General features: G+C 38.7%; 1 protein-coding gene across 3 annotated transcripts in view; it reads right to left on the reverse strand.

Annotated features, from left to right (window-relative positions):
- The window catches only part of LOC124612700 (adhesion G protein-coupled receptor A3), a 193,851-nt gene that overhangs the window by 86,982 nt on the left and 81,358 nt on the right, over nucleotides 1-25,511 (reverse strand). For all 3 annotated transcript variants that reach the window (XM_047141048.1, XM_047141047.1, XM_047141049.1), the window contains 3 exons: nucleotides 20,130-20,293; nucleotides 17,184-17,320; nucleotides 2,065-2,279 (listed from right to left, as the gene is read on the reverse strand). In XM_047141048.1, the coding sequence (XP_046997004.1) occupies nucleotides 2,065-2,279; nucleotides 17,184-17,320; nucleotides 20,130-20,293 (516 nt within the window). The remainder of the gene's footprint in view (nucleotides 1-2,064; nucleotides 2,280-17,183; nucleotides 17,321-20,129; nucleotides 20,294-25,511) is intronic.

Below are 25,511 nucleotides of genomic sequence, written 5' to 3' on the forward strand. Positions count from 1 at the left end.
AAACATGGATGGTAAATAGTTTGGACAAGAAGAGAATAGAAGCTTTCGAAATGTGGTGCTACAGAAGAATGCTGAAGATTAGATGGGTAGATCACATAACTAATGAGGAAGTATTGAATAGGATTGGGGAGAAGAGAAGTTTGTGGCACCACTTGACCAGAAGAAGGGATCAGTTGGTAGGACATGTTCTGAGACATCAAGGGATCACCAGTTTAGTATTGGAGGGCAGCGTGGAGGGTAAAAATCGTAGGGGGAGACCAAGAGATGAATACACTAAGCAGATTCAGAAGGATGAAGGTTGCAGTAGGTACTGGGAGATGAAGAAGCTTGCACAGGATAGAGTAGCATGGAGAGCTGCATCAAACCAGTCTCAGGACTGAAGACCACAACAACAACAACAGTGTGTGTGTGTGTGTGTGTGTGTGTGTGTGTGTGTGTGTGTGTGTGTGTGCGCGCGCGCGTTGTATGTTTATTTGCACTCTAACTCGGCACTTCTGCTTTCTTTGGTGAGTGGTCTCTTTAACTCCTAAAGTGTTTACAATCTAACAGAACTTTCCTATTATAATTATACACTACTGGCCATTAAAATTGCTACACCACAAAGATGACATACTACAGATGCGAAATTTAACTGACAGGAAGAAGATGCTGTCATATGCAAATGATTAGCTTTTCAGAGCATTCACAAAAGGTTGGCGCTGGTGGTGACACCTACAACGTGCTTACATGAGGAAAGTTTCCAACCGATTTCTCATACACAAACAGCAGTTGACCGGCGTTGCCTGGTGAAACGTTGATGTGATGCCTTGTGTAAGGAGGACTTTTATAAAGGTCGGATTGTAGCCTATCGTGACTGCGGTTTATCGTATCGTGACATTGCTGCTCGCATTTGTCGAGATGCAATGACTGTTAGCAGAATATGGAATTGGTGGGTTCAGGAGGGTAATACGGAACGCCGTGCTGGATCCCAACAGCCTCGTATCACTAGCAGTCGAGATGACAGGCATCTTATCTGCATGGCTGTAACGGATCGTGCAGCCATGTCTCGAACCCTGAGTCAACAGATGGGGACATTTGCAAGACAACAACCATCTGCACGAACAGTTCGACGACGTTTGCAGCAGCAAGGACTATCGGCTTGAAGGCTATGGCTGCGGTTACCCTTGACACTGCATCACAGACAGGAACGCCTGCGATGGTGTACTCAACGACGAATCTAGGTGCACAAATGGCAAAATGTCATTTTTTCACATGTCTCCAGGTTCTGTTTACAGCATCATGATGGTTGCATCCATGTTTGGCAACATCGCGGTGAACGCACGTTGGAAGCGTGTATTCGTCATCGCCGTACTGGTGTATCACCCGGCGTGATGTTATGGGGTACCACTAGTTACACGTCTCGGTCACCTCTTGTTCGCATTGATGGCACTTTGAACAGTGGACGTTGCTTTTCAGATGTGTTACGACCCGTGCCTCTACCGTTCATTCAATCCCTCTGAAACCCTACATTTCAGCAGGATAATGCACAATCGCATGCTGGAGGTCCTGTACAGGCCTTTCTGGATACAGAAAATGTTTGACTGCTGCCCTGGCCAGCACATTCTCCAGACCTCTCACCAATTGGAAACGTCTGGTCAATGGTGGCAGAGCAACTGGCTCATCACAATATGCCACGCACTACTCTTGATGAACTGTGGTATCGTGTTGAAGCTGCATGGGCAGCTGTACCTGTACACGCCATCCAAGCTCTGTTTGACTCAATGCCCAGGTGTATCAAGGCCGTTATTACGGCCAGAGGTGATTGTTCTGGGTACTGATTTCTCAGGAGCTACGCACCCAAATTGCGTGAAAATGTAATCACATGTCAGTTCTAGTATAATATATTTGTCCAATGAATACCTGTTTATCATCTGCATTTCTTCTTGGTGTAGCAATTTTAATGGTCAGTGGTGTATTTATAAGAAATTTATTCAATAACTCACTGCCAATATTAATTGTAATATGATGGCAACATCATATATTTTATTCTAATGGATAAAACTATTTAATTCATGTGCAGCCTACCTTTGAAAATTGCTCAAGCACATTAGTGATGTGGCTAGTATATGGACAAGCAGAAGTATCGAGGGCATCCCACTGCCCATCAATGGTGCAGTTGTGGTGTGCTTGCTGAGGTCCACTTCCATGGCCCTTGATCTGCTCTCCCTGACAGTCTACTACTACTGTATGACCCACAACAGTTTTGGGCCATATGTACACCCCTTTGTTGTTAGATGTTACTGAGAAAAGAGAAAACATAGTCCACTGATAGACATCAAAAGTAATTCAGAACTTAAAGAAAATTTGTTATTCTTTAGCATAAGAATCACTATGCTAAACATTTTTGACAAATTACAACAAATATATGAACCAAGGCTTAAAATCAGCTCCATGATCTGTGATGGCCATTACAGCCCATATTCCAACAGTCTTATCTGTGACATGATTTTTTTCAGACAAACGAGCCTCAATTTCACAACTGCTGGAATTTTGCAATTGTTCAGGAAAGGTATGTCCACAATTTATATTCATTTGGATACTTATAATCTTCCAGCTCTATGGAGCTGAGCTGTAAGAAACTAAACCAAAACTGTGAATGAGAAAATTAAACACATTAATTTTATAAAATACTTACGGAATAGTTCATAACTTTTCACACATAAGATAAGCTTGTAGCCAACTCTAAATCAATATGGAAAGAACTAGCAGCTCTAAATTAGATGGCAAAGTACAGAGCACAACCATACAAGAACAGAATTGTAATACTGCCAGACTACCTCCAAAAGGGCTACATAGTTGCTGCAGACTACAGCTGTAAAATGTAATGAAATCTACACTGGAGACCACTGAGACTGAGTAAAGCTGTGCAAAGGATCAGTGTTCTAACAAGGCAATGGACTTGCTGAAAGTAGTCATATTTCTTAAAATATGAAGGGAAAAAATAGACTGGTCTGAAACTCTGAGGCAATTGAGCAAGTAGTTTTTGTATGTACAGGAGAGTTATAATTAAAATTTCAGTACATGAGAGAGCCTGAAAGAAAAATGAGTGATTGTAGGGCAATGAAACTTTGTGGAAACATTTGCAAGAACCAGTGAAAGAAAAATAACTAACCATTGAAAGAAGCACATTTTAATTTTCATATTAATGGATAACATTTGTTAATTGCATAGCATGTTTATGCTCCAGTTAGGAGTATTGCTCAGTGTGATGACCACCCACAGCCACGACAACCTAGAACTGGACTAGAGATATCGTTCCACAATTGTTCGCAGCACTTTTCAAACAGTGGACCGTGGAGTGATGAGCTGCTGTGACACAGCACATGTACTGCTTGAAGACTGCATGCTGCATCCAGCACTCTCAATATGGCAATAGTAACTTCTTCAACGATTTTTGGTGTAATTAGCCATCAGCCTCTCCCAGGAGCAGTTCTCAAGTCACCAATTATTTCAAACTTTTGAATCACATTCTCCAACACCGATGTGAAAAGAGGACTTTTCTGTGTTCCTTTAATGTGTCGATAATACTAGTGAACAGCAGCAGCAATATTATTGTTGTTTTTATAAAACAGCTTTACACGCAAATCATGCAGTCTGAACATCATTCCTATGAAGTTGCATATGCACACAGTAAATAGTCTTCCATCTACATGTCTCAAGTAATGAAAGTTTAATTATAACCCCCTTCTACATCCTTTTGTCATTCTTCATAACAATATTTTTTTGAACTTTGAGAGCAATACTTATTTCTACAATGACTGCATAACATATCCAACTCCACTGCTGGTCATGATTTTAGTACTCCCATTGCTTATGAACTATTTGTTACCTGAAAGCTCAGTACACTAGACAAGAACACAAAACATGTGTGGTGCACGTCTGGAGGGGACAAGAGTCAAAATATGACTAAACACTAAAATTTAAAGAGCAGATGTTTTGTCTCTTCAAATTAATTGAGATAAAAGTTATTACGAAACAGCAATGCTTCGTAACTAGAGGTTTCTGACAATTTAACGGCATCTGTCTGCATTGAAACTGGCCCCCTTCTGCGAATGATCCACCTATGAAACAAACACATCCACAAAACAATTGATCCTTTTATTTATTTCTTTTTAATGAATAGTCAATTTCTGTGCTCTTAAAGAGTAACTTTCTAGTACGTACTACACTTCATACACTGACATTTCTTTATTAATTGCTGTAAGCTGAATGATACAGTAGGACATCACTTTTCACTTCAGGACATTTTTGTCACCTATGGCCCTTAGAAATCAAGTGTATCGCACAAATGGAATAAACTTTTTAGAAGCCAACATATTTTATTTTGATGGTGACTTTGTATGTGTGCATGGGGATAGAGGGCGGAGATACCAAGTAATATACTAGCATGGAGAAAAATCTACACTAGAAAATGCTTCAATTATTGATAGTAGTATACATATGTGATAGCATCTAGCTTTTTTCCTACTTCTATCTAAACTAACTAGAAAAAGACATTTTCAATTCCCAATTCATAAACAGCTTTTGCTTTTTCTCACACAGTTATGTGGCTATTATCCACCACTCGGCATATTTATTTGCAAGTGTATTCAAGATTTTATCCCTCCCTAGCAAGGTTTTGAAAATTGATATTGCCAACATTTAGTTAACATTGAAGACACCTGCAGTGTTGTGTAGGAGGGTTTGCGTGCTTTGAGGATGCCGAGGGCTACGCTGGCGGTAGCACCAACTTGTACAGGCCTTGGCAGAGGAGCCAGGCAAAGTGTGATCCACTTCAGATGGCAAGGAGGGCTCAAAAAGTGCAGGGAAGCCAAGCTTTCTGGGGGAGAAAACCCTAAAAATTTAAGTTCTTCATCATGGGGCTGGGAGTGGGACCAATAACCCCACACTGGAATGAGTCATATTATGCACCCACAACCAGAGCCTTTGATAATTGACATACACGATATGGCTTCAGCAAAGGAAAATGACAAAAGATTTGGCAATAATAACCTGTAATATACAAACAATGTTGAAAACAAAACAAAAAATGAAAGAAACCGTTGAACAGTTCATGAAATTTAAGTACATATTGTGACACCATAAGAAGTGAGATGGCAAGGGCAAGGAAAGATACTCGTAGATATGTTCTAGTATTTTCTGCTGTATAGTGGAGCGAAAAGAAGAAAAGGTTAATCTGGAGTAGGATTTATAACAACAAAAGGGGTTAAGACAAGCCCTTAGGAATTTGAACTTAGGCTTAGGACAAAAGGTAAATTCAGGAATATAATGATAACACAGCATATGCACCAACACAGGAAGCATGGGAAGGAATAAAAGAACGGTTTTTTGAAGACCTTGAAAGTACATGTAGTGAAGTACACAACTACAATCTACTGCTAGTTTGACGAGACTTTAACGCAAAGGTTGGAGCTTTGCAATCTCAGTTTGCTCTTATTAATAATTTACCACACAAGAAAGAGTACCTGTTTTAGACATGGAATAATACATCTTAGAACATGGAGATTAAGTTTAAGTTAAGTAGTTAATCAAACAGACCATGTGTTATAAAAAGCACGATTTACCTTGTCAGCCGTAGATGTATGAGCTGCAGTGATTCAGAGCACTATGTGGTAAAAGTCATAGCAAGAGAAAAATTAGCTAAGTTAGCTGGAATACAGAAAACTGTAATGGAAAAAAGCAAACTGGACTATAGAAAAACTGAATATACTGAAACTGTAAAGATGCATTAAACAAAAATTGAAGATGTTCTGACAGCATGTGAGGAAACAAGATAAAAAAGAGATGAAAGGGGCAGTGAAACAGGCAGCAGAAGAAACAACAGGGACAAGAGGACAGGAAAGAAATAAATGGTTTGGTGACAAATGTAGACTAGCAACAGAACATAAAAATGCAGGAAGACTGAGAACGCTACAGAAAGAACCAAGAAGAAATGTGAAAGAATTATGGCCTAATGCTCATAGGATATATAAGAAAAAGGAATGGCTGAAACAAAAATTTCAAGGCACAGAAAAACGAAAGGAACAGAATGAAACAAGAAAATGTTATCATGCCATAAGAAGGACGAAGAAAAATTTTTCAACCAAACCAAATGCATGTAAAAATAAAATGGCAAGATAATCATAGATGAATAAAATATATTGCGAAAACGGGCAGAATATTTTGAAGATATGCTCGATACCATCTCAGACCATATATCAATATAAACTAAAAAACTGCTGTGCACCTGGTGAAGATGGGGTGGTGTCGGTAACATATGGGAAAATGAAAGTGAGCCAGAGGATTGGAAAACTGGAATAATATGTCCTGTATATAAGAAAGGAGAAAAATTAGTGCATTAGAATTATAGAGGCATAATTTCACTGAATACAACATATAAGATATTTTCAGAGATACTGACTGAAAGGATAAAAATGTGTGCTGAAAACATTCTCAAAGAATACCAGTCACATAAAGGTACTTTAGACCAGTTGTTTGTTATTAGACAGATAAAGGAAGTATTTTATGAATAGGACATAGAGCTCCACTTCCCATTTGTTGATTTTAAAAAAGCTTTTGATAGTGTCAACAGGTCAGCATTGCATAAAGCGTTGTAAGAATTGGACATCTGTGACAAGCTAAGATGGTTAGTTGAGTTAACAATGAAGGACACAGAGGCAAATGTAAAAATGAATAACAAAATAACCAAGAGATTTAACTTTAAGGGTAGAGTGAAACAGAGTGATGGTTTCTTTGCCATCTTGTTTCACTTGGCACTGCACAGTCTGATACAAAAAGTAGACAAGAGAGGTATAATAATGATGGAATTCAGTCAGATACATGCATATGAATATGCAGATGATATTGCAATTGTGGTAAGAGATGTAAACACCCTTAAACAAATGTACAAAATAATGGAAGCAGAAAGAGTAAAAACTGGACTTACTGTAAAGCAAGACATAATATGTGGTAATCTCCAATTCTAAGATTAGAAGGACGCCACAGAATCTGAAGACCTCTAATAAATGTTTTAAAGAAGACAGCTGCTTCCATTATCTACATGTCTTTTTAATCAGTGATAGTAATATGAAACAATGTATCAGAGAAAGGATAAAAGAAGGAAATAGAGCATATTATCCAACCTTACAGGTATCTAAGAGTACTCTACAAGAATAACCAGGTTAGAGAGTTGTAAAAATAGTTGTCACAAATTGGTCAGAAATGTGGACAATGGCAGAAGGGGATATAAAAAACCTAAGGACTCTTGGAAGAAAACTCCTGCAAAAAATTTATGGGCCTATGAGAGAGGCAGAGGGTTAGAGAGTAGAGGCAGAGGGTTAGAGAGTAAGATACAACCATGAAATATAACAGGTTAATGCGAAAGACAGAAAAATTTATTTAATCTCAAAGAATACACCAGTTAGAACATATGGAGCGCATGGCGGATCACAGGATGCCCACACAAATAATGAAAGGCAGGTTGTATTCAACCAGAAGGAAAGGTCTACCAAAATTGTCATCAAGGGCTGTAGTGTGAAAGAAGATGATGATGATGATTTAGGTTAACACATAATAGGCCAGTATTTTACAGCAGTCATTAAAGTCATTTTATCTGTGCCTGGCAGTGGCCATGCATCAGATTGATGCCTATGGCTGTTTCGTAAATCAATAAATCTAGGAAACCCCTTTCAACCATCCAAACTCACTCTCCCTCTCTGTATTACTTATGTGAGCATTGTCCCTCCAACACATTCTTCAGTTCAGTAATTCACCTGGCATCAATCTCCACAAGTACCTTCATCTATTACTGCCCCTTTTATCCATTCCTTCCTCTCACCCAGGATTTATTCCTCACCAACTTCATAATGAGTTCCTCAGTATAATTTGATTCATTGGTATGCTCTTTGCTCACCCTCTCCCTTTATTCTATCCTGCATTCTCCCTCCCTCCACCATGAATTCCAGCCTCATATATCACCACATGCAAGAAACTACCTTACCTGCACCAGGACAAGCTCTCTCAAGTTGCATACTCTTATCCTTGTTTCTTTCTAAACATCATTCTCTTAGTGCTTGTCCAACCCTTTCCTTTCTTTTCTTCTGCTTTCCGCTTTCCTTCCTTTCTTCCCTATGCTTCTTACTGACCCACCTGTCACAAATCCTAACTGAAGATGAAAAAAATTTTATACCAATCTACTTCTCAAGCTTCCACAGAACACTGTCTGGTTATCTCTGTGTATGTATTCCACTGTTTGTATTTCAATCAGCATTATACAATTATGTGAACAGCACTCATGACGGAGTAAGTGGCATTTCCCAAAAGAGTGCTACACCTGCTGTACACACATACTAAGAAACAGTTTCTTGTCTCTCAGTAGTAGATTTACAAGGATTTTGTTTATGTGCATTTCTTGTGTTATTATATTAGTTATCAACATCAGTTAATACTATTTATATACTTAGTGATAGTGTTATGACTCGCTAATATCATGCCCTGAAATGAGATCCACTATGTCTGACATTTTGCCCATCCCCCTAGACTGACTTTTTAGCTACTCCCACTCCACCTGCAAAAATCTCTGCAATATCCTGGTCAGACTCTATGCGCCTTCTGCATCCATTTCCCTATCCTACAGCTCCTACTACTGAGACCTTCCCCGCTGTAAAGCTTGCCCTATGCACCCTCCTAACACCACCTATACTAGCCCTGAACTGGCAAAACATATACTTTCATAGGTATAACCATCTGTGAAATGACACGTCGTGTACCAGCTGTTTATTTGGCCTTCTACATTGGTATGACTACTGCCAAGTTATTAATTATGATTAACGGGCAAAGACAGTGGGTGTATATTGGCAACACACAATATCCTGTTGCCCCATGCTCACAATATTCCATTGTTCCATGCTTTACAACATGACAGTCGTGACCTCGGTGCCTATTTCACCACACAGGCAATCTGGATTCTAACCCCTGAAACCAATTTCTCAGAACTATGCAGGTGGGAACCAGCATTACAACATGCCCTTGGTTCTTACCACCCACCTGGTCTTAATTTACATTACTTTCTTCAGTCTTAACATTTCCTTTCAGTAACTATTCATTTTTTTTCACACCCTTTCAGTCTTTTAAGTTTTCCAATCTTTTATTTTATGACCTGTCTATTCTCTCCCCTTCCACCCTCACGGGTCTACCACGTGTAACACACTTAGGTTTTCACTCTTATTAACTTTTGCACAATGTTTTGTCAGCAATCTTTGCCTTGATTATTAATCTATCTTCCACCTTTAAGTTTTCAAATCTTGTTCAGTGCAATCCCCAACAAACGGTCTTCCCCTCTCATCCTGTCCGATAAGTCTCCCCTGACTCAGATTCTGGGAGACTTTTGGGTAACTCTCCTCATTTCCTAAACACTGTCTCCTTCCCGTTCACTCATTCTGCCTGAAGAAGGAGCTACTGGCACCAAAAGCTTGCACATTTTCTTAAATTTTGTGTGTTTTCTCCTGCCGCCACCAGGTGAGTGAATTTCTTATCTATTCAATTATACTATATATATTTAGTGAGATACTTAGTTATTTAGAAATGATGCACACACATACTAAATTTGCATGAAATTGCGCACAGTATAATCAGAAGGTATTTGTAGAGTAAAGACCATCTGGTAATCTAAAAGAAGAAGAGAAGGGATTATAGTGTCTGTACTTAACAGATGGCACAAATGGACTGTTAAATAATGTACTGAGTCCCAATCAGAGAGCTGGAATCCATACAAAAATTATCCTTGCCACAACAGTATGCATTGGAAACAAATGTCAAAATAAGCTATATGGTTAACTGTAATCATCATGGAAGAATGCTACGAATTTGTGCAGGCAATATGCCATTATAGACAGTTTCAACAAATCTGATCATTTGACAAATGCTGGAGGAATTTTATAAGAATCAAGAAATAATGCCAACATTGAACAAATTACACGGCGAGGCAAACGTCTGGATACACCCCTATAAAACTTCAACGATGTGAGAAATCATAATGGCATCTAGCATGGGATGTCTGTAGATGGGCGTGCAACATACAGGAGCGACAGCAAAGGTGGCAGCCATCTTGAAATCTGCCATGTTGCATCTGGGTTGGTTTGGGTTGGGTTGGTTGGTTGGTGATTTGGGGGAGAGAACCAAACAGTGAGGTCATTGGTTTTGGGTAGGAAGAGGTCATGAAGCATATCATTTTGAACTACCTCTTTCTCAGAAATACACACGTGAAATCTGTCTTAACTTTATTTGTGTAGTAGTTATGGCCTGTTAAAGTTTGAAATTACAAGGAGGTGATCAATTCTGTTAATTATTGCAGGTGATCCACAATGGCACTTAAACAGCAGAAACACATCAAAATTGTGTTGATAAGTCGCAGACGAAGTACCAGAGGTATTGCTGCTGACTTCAATGCCCAGCATCCTAAGAGAAATGACATTTCATATACGACAGTATTCAGATTATTGGACAACTTTTGCACAACGGGTTCTGTGGTGAACAAGCCAAACAATGGACATCCAAGAACAGCCACCGACGAGAAGACTGCAACAGCAATTGTAGCATCATCTATAAAAAGTCTACATCACAGCACATGGTGGTTATGAGCAATATCCGGTGTCAATCAGTGCTTAATCCTGCATGTGTTGCACACACACAAATGGCACCCATACCATTACAGTTGCAACATTATATCTTGGAGGATGACCCTGATCAGTGGGTGCAGTTTGCAGAATGGGCTCTGGATCAGGGTAACAGGAATCCAAACTTCATACAAGAGGTGTTATTCAGTGCTCAAGCTAATTTTTAAGTGCAAGGAAAAGTAAACAAACAGAATCATCGCTACCGGTCAGATGCAAGCCCCTTGTGAATGGATCCCTGTATGATGCCACTTACAAAAAAGTGATGGTTTGGTGTGAGACTGGGACAAAAGAATCGTGGGTCCAGTGTTTATTGATGGAACCTTGAATGGGGAGAGGTATTCACGATTATGTGCTTCCTAAACTGTCGAATCTGCAGGGTGATTTACCAACCTTCTTACAACAACACAGTGCACTTCTCCACTATTCTACAGATTTCAGACATTTTCTGGATAAACAGTTTGGAGGTCACTGAATAGGCAGGAGGGGTACTATCAAATAGCCACCATGGTTCCCTGATATTACATCTCTTGACTTTTATCTGTGGGGACATTTGAAACCATTTATGCTTAATGCCAACTCTGACAAGTGTCCTGAACTTTAATTCCTACACAAATAAAGATATCTTACAACAGATTTCACATGCGTATTAATGAGAAAGAGGCAGAACAAAATGATGCGCACATGACACCATTCCCATTTTAAATACGTAACCCAACCCAAGATGGTGGATTTCAAGATGGCTGCTGCTGTCGCCACACCTCCTATATGTTGCCCGCCCCCCTCACAGACACCTCATACAAAATGCCAATATGAGTCCTCACACCATTCGACTTTTATAGGAGTGTATCCAGACTCTTGGCTCATTCTGTATTATATTAAAGCTTTTCTGGTTAGGACTGTCATTAAGCAACTGAATAAAGTCAATAATGTTTTACCTGGTATGTTTTGTCTCAATTTATTAAGGCATCAGCAGTGGCTGTATGTATTGATATTGTTCTATATGTGCTCTTGGTGACGTATTTGTTCTGCCTATAGTACTAAACACAAGTTTCAGCGCAGGATACAAATTGCACACACACTCTTCCACCATATTAACAATGATGCTGTGTGCAACATGACTAATAAGACCTGACATGTGACTTACAGTGAGATACAGGCATCTATGAGCATATCAATGACTGCTGTACTTTAGACTTAATTTAGCTGAGAAAGATCTGTTCTTTGTCGATTTCATACACACTGACCAAAGCTCCAAAACAAGGTAGCGTCAATCGATGTGAGAAAATGCTAGAAAGTTTGACCCAGGAAATGCAAAATCTATATAAAACAACATAACAGGAGAAGAAACTTGTAAATATTCATATAAGCTGAAAACTAAGTAGCTGTCAGCTGGTGATTAGTATTGTACATGAAGCACTTCCAAGAAAATGATCGCTTGTTACTTTGGTTACAGTGGACGTGTCATTTACATTGCTTTGAAAGATTAAAGAATAGCTAATGCTGAATGGTATATAACAGTTTGTTTGCCACAACTCATCAATGAAATCAGGAAAAGTAACAAATAAGATGACTCAGTCTTCATCAAGACAATATCAGGTGGCACATCAAAAAATAGGCTATTTTGCAGAGAAAAAAATCTAATTATTGTCTAATTGAAAATATTCACCTGAATTATTCTGTAATAAATTACTTTTGTTCCATTATGTCAAACATAAAATTTGTGGACAGCGATTTTCATCACAATTTTATGAAGCACCAAAAGCAGAGAGACACAAATTTGTTTTCATCATTGGTTTGGCCACATTAAAATGTTCATTAATTCTGAAGCCAAATATTTTAAGGAAGAATAAAATTATTTGTACAAAAGATGTTCACTTTTCACTGTTGTTAAGTAAAAGCTTAAAGTGTAGCCCTCACAGCAAAGACGCAAATGAAGATGCAGTCATCAAGGCCCAGCAGAAATCCTTGGATAAAGCACGAACATTAGATTTAATTAACAAAAAGAGAAAATATAAAACTGCAGTGAATGACACATGCAAAAGTGATCACAGACATCTAAAAAGAGTCTGACAGTAGTACAAAATGTGAATGCAGGAACAGCCAGAAGAAAAATGCAAACCTGTAGAAGCATACATCAATAAGGAAACGCTAAATGTCAATTTTTAGGAAAATTAAAGACATCTTTGGAGAAAAGGGAAGCAACTGTATGCAAATCGATAGTTCAGAATGCAAGCTGGTACTAAGCAAAGAACAAAAGCTTGAAACTGGAAGGAACATATAGAAGGGTTAAATAAAGGAACGGCAGCTGAAGACAATATTATGTAAAGGAAAGTGGATGAGGATGAAGTTGAGATGGGGGGAGGCAGGGGCAATACTGTGAGAAGAAATTTGCAGTGCACTGAAAGATCTAAGTTGAAACAAGACAACTGGAGTAGGTGACATTTCCTCAGAATTAACAAAGGTCCATGGGAGAATCAACCATGAAATTCCATTTGATGCATTGGATATATGACAGACGAAATGCTTCAAGGAGAATGCAATAATCCCAGTACCAAAGAAAGCAGGTGCTGACAGGTATGAGAATTACTGATTCATCAGTTTAATAAGCTATGGTTGCAAAATAAAGACACCAATTATTTACAGAAGAATGGGAAAACTGAAAGAAACTGATCTCAGGGTGGACCAAGAAAGCTGAAGAAAAACAAAGCTATATTTTTATACTGATATGCACATAAGATGGTGGGGTGATGTGCCTTGGTAAGGATCAATGTACCACATGACACTCAGCTAATACCATCATTCTGCCACTTCTGTCTGTAGTGTGTGATGTAGAACTTTTAGCATTCAATTTCATGTTAGTTTAGGTATGTTGAGGATACTTAGAACTGTAATGTTCATTATGGGTGGCATAATGCATACATGACAAGTATTGAGTGAAGAGGAAACAGCAATGGATTTCCAAGCATACAAATGTTTGTAGGGAAAGTCAGAAGCACAAGCAGTGATCCAGAGTGACATTCATCCCTGTCATAGCTCCAATTACGAGAGCAGACAATGGATGGAATACGCAGGTGTGGAACATGGACAGAGAGCCCTTCTTAGTTGCAGATCACTATAAAATTATTTGCAGAGCTGAACAATGCTTTTCTCTATGTTGACTGAAGAACAAACTTCGAAATCTGAAGTTATCAGGTATCACATACAGGGTGCAAAAATTAATCTAACACTTATTCAGAAACCTGACACAAAGAAGAAAGGAAAGATTCTCAAAATTTCTAAGTGAAATGATGGATGTCAATAAACTGCTGCCACAATATTTCTGTGCATTGTCTTCTGGCCACTTTCAGGCATAAACTGGCAAAAGAGCACCGAAATGAGTCGTTTAAAGCCAAGCTGGTGCACAAGAGGTGTGACCAGTTGTCACTGTGCATGCGTTGCTACTGTGAATGCGCATGTGCTGCAAGTCTGTGTGGTGCAAGCTCACCTCATCACTATAAGACTGATCATCTTCATATGACAAAATTGCAGAATGATGCCACTTATGCAGGGTGCAAAGTTTTATTTTTATAACAGGATTCCATGCATTATCTAACTCAAAACAACAGTCCTGATTGATAATGACCTCAGACAGTGATATTTCCCATGATTTGTTGATAACATAGTTCCAAAAGTTTCACAAGAAAGGAATGATTTGAGGTTTGCTGTTGATGTTATGATTCTGACACAGACAGTGAAGTACTTGGGAGGTCAGCTGAATGGCATGAATATTGAATTTGAAAGAGGTTATAAAGTGAACATCAACAAAAGTAAAACAAATGTTCTCAAATTAAGTCGTGATGTTGACAGAATAAGATTAGGGCAGTGGTTTTCAAATTTTTTGGGTCATGGCTCCCTTGACCTGAACACGAACACCGCAACTCCTTTCACACAAGACATCCAACTGGAAGTGTGAGGTAAATAAATAAAGTTTTAAAAACATTAACATCAATAGTCATTTCTATATTAACTATTGACATTGCACATTTCAACCAACCTTTAATGTTATTATGTCTTTTTCTTGGAACAAAAACAATGGGAGAATGAGCTTGCTGCTTCATCATCATCATCATCATCAATTTTTCAAATGTCGCCACAAGATCGGAAACTGTGGCTTGCATCTCCTTCCCTACATTAATTAACCATCAATATTTTGTGTTATTGACTGCCAATGCTTGAAAACCTATCTCATAAACAGGATGTTGCAAAAGGTATTAAAATTTGTACATCCTTGTTACCTACTTAGGGTCACTCCTGCTTCATCAACCTCCAAACTCAAGCAATGATGAGGAAATGAAGTTTGATTTCTATGTGTAGCCTGAAGAAATATCAATAACTAGGTCTTTCCTTCAGCAGTAAGTATTGATGGAAGTTCTGTACTGAAAGAATCTTTGATCCACTGGCCCAGTTGTACTGATTAACTTCTGGAAAGTACTTCCAAAAGGCATCAGTGAATTCAGTTAAATGACCCAGAAACACAAACTTCAATTCTTCAATCAACTGAAAGCCACTGTCTTCTAGAACAATATAAAGAGCAGGGAAAAACATGATGTACATCTTTATCATCCAACTTTTTCTTCCGCAATACTAGTCTGCCATGTACAACGCTGCCAAGGTAACAACACTTATTTGCTGGCCCACTACTAGTGCACAGGTTGTTCCTTTTCTCATAAAGCAAATAAACCAAATTATTACTCTTATGTAACCACTGTGACACTCCTACTGCAATGCTGTGATGCCCCTTGGAGTTGGGACACAGTTTGACAACTCCTGGATTAGGAAATGGGCTACTAAAATTGGTAGACAAGTTTTACTATTTGAGCAACCAAACTGAAAAAATAGAAGTACAGATAACAAATATGCAGCTGGCAACTGCAAGAATCGTTTTTATGTAAAAGAAAAATTTGTTAACATCAAATATAAATTTATACATTATAAAGTATTTCTTGAGAATATTTGTCTGGGGTAGCCTTATATGGATGTAAAATGTGAACAAAAAACAGGATAGACCAGAGGAAAATAGAAGCTTTTGATATTTCGTGATACAAAAGAATGCTGAACATCAGATGGGTAAATAGGATAACTAATGGAAAGATACTGAACTGAATCAAGGAGAAAGGCAATTTATGGCACAATTTTACTAATATAAAGATCAGGTCGATAGACACGTTTTGAAGCATCAAGGAGTAGTTAATGTGGTAGAGGAAATTGTGAAAATTACAGTAAGCAAGTTCAAATGGATGCTGTAATTATGCAGATATGAAGAGACTTGCAAATGACATACCAACCTGGAAGGCTTCAATAAAACAGTCTGCAGATCAAAGTCACTTGATTCAAATATTTCAGTTTTATATTTTTATAATAATAACTCATTTCACTGCTGTCACCACTTTTTCTCCCACTTCCACTTACCGTAAGCTCTTCCCTTTATCTTCCCCAACTCATATTCCCTTTGATAACTTCTTTCATTTGTACCATCCAATTATTTCACATTTTGTATAACTTTTTTATTACATGTTGTTGTTGTTGTGGTCTTCAGTCCTGAGACTGGTTTGATGCAGCTCTCCATGCTACTCTATCCTGTGCAAGCTTTTTCATCTCCCAGTACCTACTGCAACCTACATCCTTCTGAATCTGCTTAGTGTATTCATCTCTTGGTCTCCCTCTACGATTTTTACCCTCCACGCTGCCCTCCAATACTAAATTGGTGATCCCTTGATGCCTCAGAACATGTCCTACCAATCCCTTCTTCTGGTCAAGTTGTGCCACAAACTTCTCTTCTCCCCAATCCTATTCAGTACTTCCTCATTAGTTATGTGATCTACCCATCTAATCTTCAGCATTCTTCAGCACATACATACATACATTTCAAAAATTTCCATAGCCCTGAGAGACAAAATTCTGGTATACACATGTGTTATAGACAATACATTTACAATTTCCCTTATCTCTAATGACATTACTGCTGATAATATGTTAAAAAGTCCAATCTGTTACTCTGATTTAGTAAACAACCTGTCAGATCTTTTTTTTTTAACTGAATATCCCATTAACTGCTCTCTATGTACCCCTGACGAGTTAGGTACAGGCTATATTACTATGACTTTATTGTTAATTTGATACAATACTTTGAAGCTGACCGTTAGCTGCAAGCTGTGTCACTGTAATTTTATTGTTGTTGATAAAAGGGTGATATCCCGACAACATGTGTTTCTTTCTACCACACTCTGACTACTCCATTCAACATTGTTTATTCAGAACTATTAATTAACAGATACATAAAAAATTATACAATACACAGCTGAATAATACATTTCAGAGCAAGCCTATCTACACTGAATATTTTCCAATTTCACTCAACTCATAAGCATGTTGGCATTTAGGGTCACAATTATGTATTTGGGATCGCTGTAAGGAATGACAGAGCATTAAAAAAAGACTGAAAAAGTAAAGTACCTGTCTGGGGGCAGTATTTAGTTTCTTTTGATATTACAATTAAAGTAATTGCTTGTGTCTGATTTCCTTGATCGGACACCAAAATGCAGTTCCATTGTCCACTATGTTCTTGAGACAGGTGTTGAATGTCAAGTGAGCTGAAAGAAAGGGAAAAATTTGAGCTGCAAATGTATTATAAAATTACAAACTAAGCATAAATTACAATGTAGTACTGTATTGGAGCTGACTACGTCTCTTAAAAAAAGCCATAATGCCTGTGAAAAATGACTTTATTACTCAAATTGGTCACTTGATGCATTTCAGGTTTTTTTCCATCATCAGATAGCTAAAACGTAAGATGAGAACAAATTTGTACATAGAACATGCAAAAATACAACAGGCATTAACAAAGTACAAAATCCAATAAATGAAACCTGCTCAAGTGTACAGAGAGTCGCACAATAAAACCATTATTAGTTGTAAACTATGTGATCAAAAGTATCCGGACACCCCCAAAAACATACGTTTTTCATATTAGGTGCATTGTGCTGCCATCTACCGTCAGGTACTCCTCATCAGCAACCTCAGTAGTCATTAGACATCGTGAGAGAGCAGGATGGGGTGCTCTACAGAATTCACAGATTTTGAACGTGGTCTGGTGATTGGGTGTCACTTATATCATTCGTCTGTATGCGAGACTTCCACACCCCTAAACATATCTAGGTCCACTGTTTCTGATGTGATAGTGTAGTGGATAAGTGAAGGGACACATACAGCACAAAAGCGTACAGGCTGACCTCATCTGTTGACAGACAGAGACCGCCGACAGTTGAAGAGGGACATAATATGTAATAGGCAGACATCTATACAGACCATCGCACAGGAATTCCAAAATGTATCAGGATCAACTGCAAGTACTTCGACAGTTAGGCATGAGGTGAGAAAACTTGGATTTTATGGTCGAGCGGCTGCTCATAAGCCACACACCATGCCGGTAAATGCCAAATGACGCCTCCCTTGATAAACATTGAACGACTGAACAGTGGAAAAACGCTCTGTGGAGTGACAAATCACGGTACACAATGTGGCAATCCTATGGCAGGGTGTGGGTATGGCGAATGCCCGGTGAATGGCATCTGCCAGCGTATGTAGTGCCACACTAAAATTCGGAGGCGGTGCTTTTATAGTGTGGTCGTGTTTTTCATGGAGGGGACTTGCACCCCTTGTTGTTTTTCGTGGCACTATCACAGCACACACATTGATGTTTTAAGCACCTTCTTGCTTCCCACTGTTGAAGAGCAATTCGGAGATGGTGACTGCATCTTTCAACATGATCGAGCACCTGTTCATAATGCACGGCCTGTGTGGAGTGCTTACATGACGATAACATCCCAGTGGACTAGTTTAATTAACCACAATGCAGGAAGACAGATTGCTACTTATCAAGAAAAAAAGACACATTAAGTCTGCAGGCAGGGACAATTAAAAGACACTTACATAAAGCTTTCGGCCATAGCTTCCATCAACAAAAGAGAAATATATGCCATTCATATACACATGCAAGAACACCTCATGCACACATGATTGCCAACTCTGGCAGCTTGGGCCAGAATGCAACTATCACGTGGGATGCAAGTAGCAATCTGGAGGAGGCAGTGAAACGGAAGAGTTACTACTGTAAGGGTGGGCGGAGAGGCAAATGCTGTCTGATGGAGTGTGCAGTGACTAGAATGCCAAGAGGTGCAGCATCACGAGATTGTGCGGCATGAAGATGGGGAATAAAGGAGATAGGAGCAGGGAAAGATGGATGGGTTTATTGGCAGAGGGCGACAAACAAAGAGGCTGGGAGACAAGAATGGGGAGGAGATGATAGGACAGATGGGCTGGAAACTGTTGGATAGAGTGTGGGGACAGTATGTTACCATAGGTTGAGACCAGGATAATTGCGGGAGTGGAGAACATGTTATAAGGATAACTCCCATCTGAACAGTTCAGAAAAGCTGATTGTGGAGGGGAGGATCCAGATGAGCTAGGTAGGGAAGCAGCCATTGGAATCAAGCATTTTATGCTCAGCTGAATGTTGTTCCACAGAGTAGTCTACTGTGTTCTTGGTCACAGATTGGTGGTGGCCGTTCATTCTGGTGGACAGTTGGTAAGTAGATATATCAATATAAAAAGCTGTGCAATGATTGCAGCAGAGCTGGTAAATGACATGATTGCTTTCACAGGGGGCTTGATCCCTCATGTGGAAGGATAAACCTGTGATAGGACTGGTACAGGAAGTGCTGAGCACGATTGGGCAGGTCTTGCACATCAGGGTCTTCCATGGGGATATGATCCCAGAGGCAAGGTGTTGGGATTGGGAATGGCATAGGGATGGACTAGGTTATTGTGAAGGTTAGGTGGGCAATGGAACACCACTTTAGGAGGGGTTGGAAGGAGCATGGGCAGGATGTCCTCATTTCAGGGACATGACAGGTAATCAAAGCTCTGGCGAAAGATATGGTTCAGTTTTTCCAGTCCGGGCTGGTACTAGGTGACAAAGGGGGCACTCCTTTGTGGCTGGTTCCTGGAGGTGGTGGGAGGATTGGGAGTGTGAAGGGAAATGGCGCAGCAGATCTGTTTGGGAACTAGGTCTTGGGGATAATGACTGTCTGTGAAGGCCTTGGAGAGATCCTTAGTATATTGAGCAAGGGAGTTTTTTAATCACTGCAGATATGCCATCCCCGGATGGCCAGGCTGTATGGGAGGGATTTTCTGGTGTGGTATGGGTCACTATGCAACATTGCCTAGTGGATGGAACCTTATTTGTATACATACAGTGCATTTTTTCTTTTCTTTTTTTCAGTTAATCCAAACATTTCTGAATCCAAACACACCAAGCCCCCAATTTGTTTGGAATACTGGGTTCTATTGTAAAGCACACATATGAGGAATAAATGGCCCAAAACAGTAGCAGTTACTTACCTTTCAACAAGACCCGAATCCTGCAACATGCTGCTTTCTATAAGAGAGTCTGTATTTGATGTAGTAGTACTTTCCTTGATCCAAGTAATAAAAGTGACACCTCTGTCTTGGGTGATGCTGGGAGCACGACATCGTAGTTGCAAGGAGTCTCCTTCAAATACAACCTGTAGGAGGTAACGCAGTCTTTGAAATTTTTTACACTATCAAACATAAGCAAATGTAATACATTGTGGATAAATAGGCAGAAAGACACAGTACTGTATGATTACACCATTGCAGAACTGTCATTGGAAGCAGTCACAACCATTAAATATCTGGGAGTGTGTGTAGGGGACAGTTTAAAGTGGAACAACCATATTAAACTAATCACAGGTAAGGCAGATGTCAGAATGAGATTCACTGGAAGAAATCTCAAGAAGTGTAGTTCAACCGATGAACAAGGTAGCTTATAAAACCCTTATTCGACCAATATTTGAATACTGCTCATCAGTCTTGGATCTGTACCAGATAGGTTTCGCAGAGGTAATAAAGAAGATCCAAAGAAGAGCAGTGTGTTTTAAAATTTTGGAATTTCATGTGATGCTCTATCCCTTTAAAAAAAGGAATGTTATACAAGTTGGTTGTATAGCACAATGGTTAAGGTACGATCCTCCAATGCAAAAGGCTGCGGGTTTCTAATCTCATCAGGCACTTTGAAATTTTTTATTTTTTAATCTCTATCAAAATGACTTAGATAAATATTTTATTCAATTAATTGGTTTAAATGTAATTTTTGTATTTGTATTCCTCTGTCACATCATTTTAATCACCATTTCAACTTTTTCACTTGTCCTCATTTTTTCTTCATATCATTCTCTTTCCACTTGGAATCTCTGTTCATGTGATTTTAATTCTTTTGATGCATTTACTTTGATTTAACTTATTCCATTATATCATCATATATTTTCATCCATGTTTTTGCATTCATTATTTCAATTACTCATTTTGCTTGAATTTTGTTTTACTTATGATTCTTTCTTTTATATAAATCTACATCTGTGCAATTATGTCAATAGTGTAATACAAATTTATATTTTACAAATTTGTACGATGATTACCATCCAAAAAATTTACATTTTGCAATGAAACATACATTTTTGACACCGCACCACAGACAATATAAATAATTTCATCTTTGGCAATATTATGAAAAGGATAGTTGCTACTCACCATATGGCACAGATGCTGAGTCACAGACATGTACAGGCCTTCATCAGAATTACACAAGAAAAACACACACACACACACACACACACACACACACACACACACACACACACAAAAACCAGTGTCTCTGGCTGCCCAGGCCATTCTGACATTGGCAGGCAGAGACTGTGGTTGTGTGTGTGTGTGTGTGTGTGTGTGTGTGTGTGTGCGTGTGTGTGTGTGTGTGTGTGTGTTTGCACTTGCATGTGCACTTGTGTGTGTGTGTCTGTGTTTTGTCTAATTCTGTTGAAGGCCTGTTTGGTTAAAAGCTTTGACAAATTTTTTGTTGCACCTACCTGGACTCAGCATTTCCGCTACATGGTAAGGAGCTACTATCCTTTTCATAATGTTGTTCCACTGTTTAATTTCATCTTTTGTTTTTTAGCTGATAGATCAGCATTTTCAGATGTTTAAATATTATGATAAATAAATAAAAATAATTCAATTAATATGCATAAAATCTCCTAAGTGCAAAACAGAATGATAGGAAGAAAAAAAATGAGAACAATTGAAAAAGTTAATGTAGTGATTAAAATGATGTGACGAAGAAATAGAAATAACAAAATTACATTTTAATCAATTAACTGAACAAAAATAATGATCAATGTCATTTCAACAAAGATTTAAAAATGAAAATTTTCAAAGCATGTAACGAGGTTCAAATCCACAACCATTTGCATGTAAGGACTGTGTCTTAACCTTTACACTACACAAACAATTTGTGTAATGTTCCTTTTTTTAAAGATGTAGGGCATCACCTGAAATTCTGAAACTTTTTTTTCATCGGTTAGTTGCAAACGAGTAAACAGCTACAGGGTGTGATACCTGGTACCTTAATCTACCTAACTGTATAGATGGTTTCAAAAAATCAGTAGCACCTCTGGGGACCTCCTTGTGAGTAAAAAATTACACACAACTCTTCTAAAACATTTTCATGAACGCAACTTAAAAGCTACAAGCAGTACAAAAATAAATTTGAACTTCTAGCTTGAAATAGCAGTCAGTCTGTAAATAAATTTAGTAATCCTATGTATAAACTTAAATTCTTAGTTTAGAGAGCAATATAATACCCAGTTTTATTTCACCATTAACAACTTTTCCACAAATCTGAGCTTAAAGTGGATGAAAAGCTAGTGGCAACTTGTACATCACACTTCATTGTATTACAGCTTGGATACTGACTGGTCTGTAGTGACTGTTTTTATTGTCTCATTTACTCTTTTGGAAAGAAATGAGGTACAACTTAAAAGTTTCTTGATTTATTTTTGTACGAACTGTAAGACCTAAACAACTGACAGGAGGTAGAAAGAGTCAAATTAAGCCATCTTCAAGCTCTTGATGAACAATTCTGCCTGAGATTGATCTTTAACTAGTTCCAATGGATCGATTAAAGGAAATTGTCTAAGTAATCTGAATATCTTTATGCTGGTCTCTACTTTCTGAAAATTCACGAAGATTAGATTTAGAGTTATTCTGATCAGAGTGTTGTCTGAGAATACCTTTCATTTTTGGACAATTAGTCTTTACTAGAACAATAGTAAGCCAAACTTATTCAGTTTCAAAAAGGTCTGTGTAAGTAGTAAGGACATGCTTTCTCAGTTATGAGGCTACAAAACTGACATTAATAACCAATGATTCACATACAACAAAAGCTACACATTTAAAGTCCAGGTAGACCTCCATTGCACTCTAAAATGTGCATTCTTTATGCAAGTGTTCTCCTCACTGACAAATGGTACACCTTCTCACCTGCCATAATGTATGCATGCAGGTCAATTGGTAGTGATTTCCTAGTAGAGGTTCACAAGTCTGTGAACGTGTGTGCAGACAATTTCCAAGCTGCAGTCAATTTATTTATTGCAGCTATGGTGATACTGCTGTCTAATCAAAGAATGGTGACTTCCTTTCATCAGAAGATTTCTCTTAGGTTTCCAGGTTGAAGTTCCTAATTCAGCTATTTTTCACAACTCCAAATGAATCACTTATCTGTTGTTATTCCAGGTACAGCTCAGAATGAAAACAAGATATATACAAAACTAATTTTTTGTAGTTGTTCAAGAAATAATATTCCATGGGATACCTTGAAAGACAGGTACTGAAGACAAATTTAAAATGTCTGATTACAAACTTCATTTACACTGAGAAAATGCGTACTACATGTACAGTTGGGTTTTATTTTACCATACAGGCTTCTTAAACTTAGTCTAAAATCAATTTAATGTCACTATATACAATACTGTGAGAAATTACTACTTTGCACTGAAATTAGTAAAACTGAACTGACCACTGAATATTCAGTACTGATCTACAAAATGTGTGTGTTCAAATATGGATCAGATAGAGAGGGAGAGGGGAGGGTCAGGGTGGGGTGGGGGGCAGGGGGAGAAGGAGGGGGGAGAGGGAAAGGGAGGGGGAGGGGAGGGGAGTGGATCAGATAGACAGGGAGAGGGGAGGGTCAGGGTAGGGTGGGGGCCAGGGGGAGAGGGAGGGGGGAGAGGGAGGGGGGAGAGGGAAAGGGAGGGGGGAGGGGAGGGGGAGGGAGGGTGGGGGAGAGAGAGAGAGAGAGAGAGAGAGAGAGAGAGAGAGAGAGAGCGCATTCTGCATGACTGTGAGTGCAAATGTGTGTAACAAGCACACAAGAAACTATCTCCTAGCTGTCACTTCAGACTGCATCATCTGCATGGTAACTAAGTTTTTATATACAGTATGGCATAGCAAAAATGTAAAAAAAATTTGAAATAAACAGAAAAAAAATCAAGGAAACTTAAAAAAGTTTAGTTGATGCTGAAACATGAATTCTACAATTTCATTAGGGATCACTTTTAAAAATTGCATCACCACCCTTTTCACCATACATATTTAGTACTCTAATTCTGAAGAATTTGCACAGCACAGCACAGCACAATGTGTTCTTGTAGATGTTGGCAACTTACACGCAACCTGAGTCTTGAGCTAAGCAAGGTCTGATGGTTTAATTTGGTGTACAACACTCTTCAGATGTCCCCAACAAAAGCACCCACAGACTGAGATGTCTGGACATCAGAGCAGCTAAGCGATGTCAGCATTCCTTGGAATTATGTGATCCCCAGATATTTCACAGCAACCAATGTGTGTGGTGGCTCCATCTTGTTGAAACCAAGTGTGCTGAATGTCAAGATTTGGAAGAGAAGGGAGCTGTTAAAAATGCCTGCATCATATTGACATAATGTTGGGGTATCACTCTGACAGCAGAGCCTTCATCTTCAAAGAAGTAACAGCCTATCACTCCACGATATGACACTGCAAACCATGCAGAAACTTGCGCAGCTGACAATAGTGAAGCGTGACAGGATTTGTCTGAACCCAGTAATGCATGTTCTGTTTATTCATGTATCCACTTAGGTGAAAAATGGACTTCATCTGACATCCAGAAGTTTTCAATGAAGTTAGCATCTTCACTGATTCTAATCGATAGGTTTTCACAACATTGTATTTGCAACATAGAATCATTAAGTTTTAGTTCCTGAACAATATGAACCTCGTAAGGATGGAACTAAGGCTATGGAGTATTCTTCGCATGCTCCAGCGCCCGAGCCCCAATGACGAGGCAATTTTTTGCTCAAAACAACCAGAACTCCTTACCACTGCAGCTTACACAGCATCAATGTTTTCTGGAATATATAAAATGATACACACATATACTAGGCTCTATTTTATTTTCAAAGCCAAACCAATATCTTCAAATTCATAAACTCATGTTTTGATTGTGTGTGAAGAAGGAACGTAATGGCAGGGCGGGATTCCGTAATGGTGCTGAAACACACTTTCGTGCAGCTGTCACACTGTCACCGTGCCGGTAATAGGCACTCACAGTGAATGCATGCTCTGCACCACTCCTCTGCAACTATACGCCTGTTAGTACTTAACAATATGGTGTTTTTCCCCCACTTATTTCACATCTGCAGAGCTGCTAACACCAACTTCATACATCCCTCTTTCTTTGTGTCAATCTATATTTACATCTTTCTACATTGATATGAGTGTAAAAAATGTAAATATTGAAACTGAGATAAATGGGTGATAGGTACCAATTATCAAACTTAGAAACTGAGAAACTCTTGAAAAATGATTCAGAACTAGATGACCTTCTAAACTAAA

The sequence above is a fragment of the Schistocerca americana genome, chromosome 4 (assembly GCF_021461395.2).
Source record: "Schistocerca americana isolate TAMUIC-IGC-003095 chromosome 4, iqSchAmer2.1, whole genome shotgun sequence".
Classification (NCBI taxonomy): domain Eukaryota; kingdom Metazoa; phylum Arthropoda; class Insecta; order Orthoptera; family Acrididae; genus Schistocerca; species Schistocerca americana.